This window comes from Temnothorax nylanderi, unplaced genomic scaffold (genome assembly GCF_030848795.1).
Source record: "Temnothorax nylanderi isolate EJ_2023f unplaced genomic scaffold, tnyl_v1.0 TNYL_tig0578_pilon, whole genome shotgun sequence".
Taxonomy (NCBI): domain Eukaryota; kingdom Metazoa; phylum Arthropoda; class Insecta; order Hymenoptera; family Formicidae; genus Temnothorax; species Temnothorax nylanderi.
The window spans coordinates 81,893-86,262 of NW_027249640.1; the positions used below are offsets into that span (position 1 = coordinate 81,893).

Here is a 4,370-nt window from a genome sequence, read left to right on the forward strand (position 1 = left end):
TCCCTTGATACACACAACTGTCAAAATATACGATGACAGATGCTCACGAAGTAAGCGCAGTGATTAATCAGCATCGCGGATAAGCGGCAACAATTCAATCTCTTACATGCCTTCTTTAAGAGCGGATACAAGGTATTTCAAAAAGTTCCTGCCAAACTTAAGCAGCGTATAGAGGGGTCAAAATAAAACAACTTTTGATTAGAAATCTATGTTCTCCGAAGAAATCCTGAATCAGTACAGGTCTCTGAATGTATGAAACTCGGATAATATACTAACGAAATAATCGTAATTTGCTACACTTTTACTAGCTTTATTTCGTTTTTATTAAGGTTTTGCTAAGGATTACATTAGCTTACAAACTAAATTTATAAAAGGTGTTCGAATTGGCGACCTCCATATTCAATGCAAGCATTGCATCGCACAGTGGTCTATTTCCCGAAAAAGGTGAACTTTATTCACAGTAACCATTAGACATATGAAATCGAGTGTTTCTTAAGTTTTCAAACATGGCAAATCCATTTTTAAGGTTTTTTTGGCTCCATACCCTAACCAAAATGTGCCACAGGGGGTCAGAACGTTGAAAATTATGAATTAGCTCATTTCAACTTCAATTACATAAACAAATGGGTTTTTCGAGTCGCTGAATCCAATTTTGAGGTTGTTATGGCGCTAACCCTGTACCAAAAAGTGCCACAGGGGTCATGACTTAAAAAACTATATGTTATTAGCAAGTATGTCAATTACAATTATATTGAAAATCTGGTTTTTATGGTACATTTATTTATTTATTTGACATTTCTTTCATCATTATCATTATCTTCTTCTTCTTGCTCCTCCTCCTCTTCCTCCTCTTCGTAATCGCAATCGTCATCATCATCTTCTCCTTCTTGTTGAGCCCGATCTGTAATATAATAATGAGTTTATTATTGTCCTTGTAATCGTAAGTGCGAGGTCAAATATACATAGATGTACAGTAACAACTACCTTCAGCCTGATTTTCTTCTATGAGTAATAGATTGTTTATCTCTGGATCTATTTGTGACTTATTTTCTTTTGGCAAGTTTTTATAAGATATTGTGCTTAAAAGCGGATCGGAACTCAGAAGGAGTCTATTAAATAGGTCCGCATTTGTATTTTCTCGGGAGCTCTTCCTTGTAAAATACTCCCAAAAAAATTTAAATTCTTTATTTTTCGATTCGGCTGCCTCTTCACTCAGCTGTCCAATCGGCACCATAAAGTTTTGAATAACAGCAGGTCCGTGAATCAAAATCTTGTGGACGGATGCAGGCATGTAGTACCAATTGTATAACTTTACGTACGTTTCTGCAGTATCCAGGCAATATACTTCGAAAGTTTTTACGTTTATTGGCAATCCAGCACTCATGGCTTTAAGAATAACGCCGAAACGCCTAATCAGATTTTCATCGATACCTAAAAATATAATGTACAAAATAATAAACTGAGTTATTATGTTCCAACCATATTACAGATTATGAGATCATATTTAAAATAATTAACTGTACTTTAGTTATGATATTTACCAGATATTTCGGCAGACAATTTAGGATTTTTAAAAAAACGTCTGGCGGTATTTCCATCGTTGCTGGTGCCGAAGCCTGGCTTTGGTATGTCGACGAGGAGCCCCATCTTCTCTCGGAATGCGTCCTGCAATTTTTTCTTTCTTTCATTCACTAAAGGCTTTATTGTTTTTGATACCTGCAAAAATAATCATAAATATAGCTTTAGAATGCACTGCACAACTAGTATGTTGCTACCAACTACAATAAATTATTGTACCAACCACTCGACTTACCTTCCAAGTTTTTACATCAAGGCGGTACGCAATATGAAGCAGGCATTCGAAAAATCTAATATGTGCATGTAGTACCGATAAACCAAATCGGAATTTTGCGGTGTTAACAGATCGACTCCGAAGAGACAGAATAAAATTCATCTCTTTAGGCGTGGCACCACATATGTAGCAACACATTGCGGATGAATTACTTAAAGCATTGCATACCTAAAATACACAATTATGTTAATAAGTCAGTGTTTTATCTTCGTAATCTATATATTTATCTACCATACCTTTCCATCTACCATGGTTAAATGCATAGAAAAATTGATTTGACCGATTTTTGATTCATATGGCTTCAACTGGTCAATTTGTTGATTGAGGTACGCTTCTTCCGCCTTCGAAACTTCATCTGTTTCGTGCAACCACTGTACTCTTATCGGCCTACAAAATCGGGTTGAAGAAGGTCTAGGATTTTTCCATATAGCAGTGTTCGAGCTATCCATCAGCTGTATCGGTACAATGGAAGTGATAAAAACGCTCTCAAAAGAAATATTCTTCGATGTCCGCTGCTTGTATTGCGAGTGCCCACTACTCCCATCGAATCCTAATTTGCAGGTCAACGTGAGGCCTTCTTTAACTTCTGATAATGGTGGCAAACTGTCAACGATACTTTCACAGGTTTTGTCTACCAAATCCTGCAATGGTACCTGTTGAAAATGTTAAATATAAGTCTTAAATTTGTAATCAAGTGTAGGTAAAAAATATACGTTCGTACTTCAAAATCAAACATACTTCGCATTTGCTCTCCGTAATAGATACATTCGTGGGATATAAAGAATTTTTTGCAGCCAGAATACTATTGTAACTCGGGTATAAGTCATGGCCATGTTCCCGCGCAGTACGCCGCAAAGTCAAATACTGTTTTTTTGTTAAGTTTTCACTTATTATTAACGAAATTGCCCTCTGGGGTGACATGGCAGTACATGGCTTCGATGCCGATGACTTCTTCCATTTTTCCAGTATCTGTTTCCCTTTGCTTCGGGTTGGTGTTGTCGCTTCAGTTAACAATTGGGCAGACGCATAGTGTCCTTCTTCTCTCAATTTCATCGTTGTTGAAAATACCAACATATCAGTTGAGGTCGCATCTCTCAGAGCTTTCGATTTCCGTCTTTTCACCGGTGTAGTACATAAGTCAAAGCTTACTTCAGGACGACCGTTTTTTTCTAGAAGATTGCAATTATTGTAGTAAATAGCAGTTGATCTTTTTATGTACGAATATCCGTTTTTTTACGAATAGAAAAGAATGTACATCCAGCCATAATTAAAGTTATCTGGTATAAACAACTTACTTATATTATCAGCTTCTAAAGTTGACGAACCAGGCAAACAACGAAGAACAATATCGGGAAACTCCAATTCTACATGCAACCATTTTGCTAACTTCTTTTCAAACACATCTCGCCTACGATTAACTTCTTTCCACTTTTTGAAGTAAGGCGAGAAGAAATTCTCTCTTACATATGTAACCAATGCAGCTCCAGCTTTCTTATCACCATTTGTATTGAATAATGTATGTAAATAGTCCAATACACAATTTTTTTTCACAGTTTCTATACCATCACTTTTTTCATATTTCACATTCATCATTAGATTATGCAGCATTTGCCGCGTCACTTTATAATTGGCCATGTTATAGATATTAACCCTCCGTTAATATCTATAACCTGACAATATAGGGCGTCCGAGATAAAACAATATCTGCGCGCAACTTGAGAACCGACAATCGCGCCTGTCTGGCGCCCCACAAGTGACAAACGTGTAGTTTTGTCTGTTACTCATTGCCGAAAAAGAAAGATAGAGCAATGTTTGTGTCGACTTGTGTCACTTGTTTGGAAAACGCACCATATCAACAAATGCCGAGCAAGTCAAATCTCGTACGGACATCAAAGACCCACGCTTACTATTGACGTATACCTTTTCTTAAGTAAAATTTGGCTAATTATTTACGATAAATGTTGTTTTTGGTAAAAAAAAAACAACGTCTCCTTAAAAGATTTTGACGAAAATATTATTGAACACGCGGACTACACTAAACGCGTAAAACGTTGTATTTATTGGAAGATCGCTGAACTTATAAAGGAGTTCACGAGTACATCCGCACCTATCCGCAGCTAAATTAAGTATAGATTGTTAGTTTTAGCCTTACTGAATACAACTAGACCTTTTGCATAAAATCCTGGAACGTCCTTCCAAACATAATAGGGACGACAACTTTAGAAAACGAATGCCTACGCTACTTGCAGCGTGAACGCGATGAAAAGTGGAAGGGGTGAATAATTAATGTTTTTTATTGTCGAAAAACGCTGTACTACTCAATGGTATTCTGATCTTTATATTCTTTTTTAAAAAATAATGTTAAAAGACAAATACAAATTTTGGCTATTTTCAGTTTCTGTAATCTTTTCCTTAAAGTTATGCAACCCAGTTAGTACCTCAAATCACAAAGGTTATATAGGACATTATTACCCTCAAGTTTAAACTTCATACGTGCAAGTCCCAATTTTGAATAAAG

General features: G+C 36.3%; 1 protein-coding gene across 1 annotated transcript; it reads right to left on the reverse strand.

Annotated features, from left to right (window-relative positions):
- Positions 1-760: 760 nt before the first annotated feature.
- LOC139784055 (uncharacterized) lies at positions 761-3,946 on the reverse strand. Its single transcript, XM_071723219.1, has 5 exons — positions 2,089-3,946; positions 1,814-2,020; positions 1,542-1,716; positions 985-1,431; positions 761-901 (listed from the first exon to the last, which is right to left on the reverse strand). The coding sequence occupies exons 1-5, from the start codon at positions 2,299-2,301 to the stop codon at positions 786-788; spliced, it is 1,158 nt and encodes a 385-aa protein (XP_071579320.1). The 5' UTR covers positions 2,302-3,946; the 3' UTR covers positions 761-785.
- Positions 3,947-4,370: the final 424 nt, after the last annotated feature.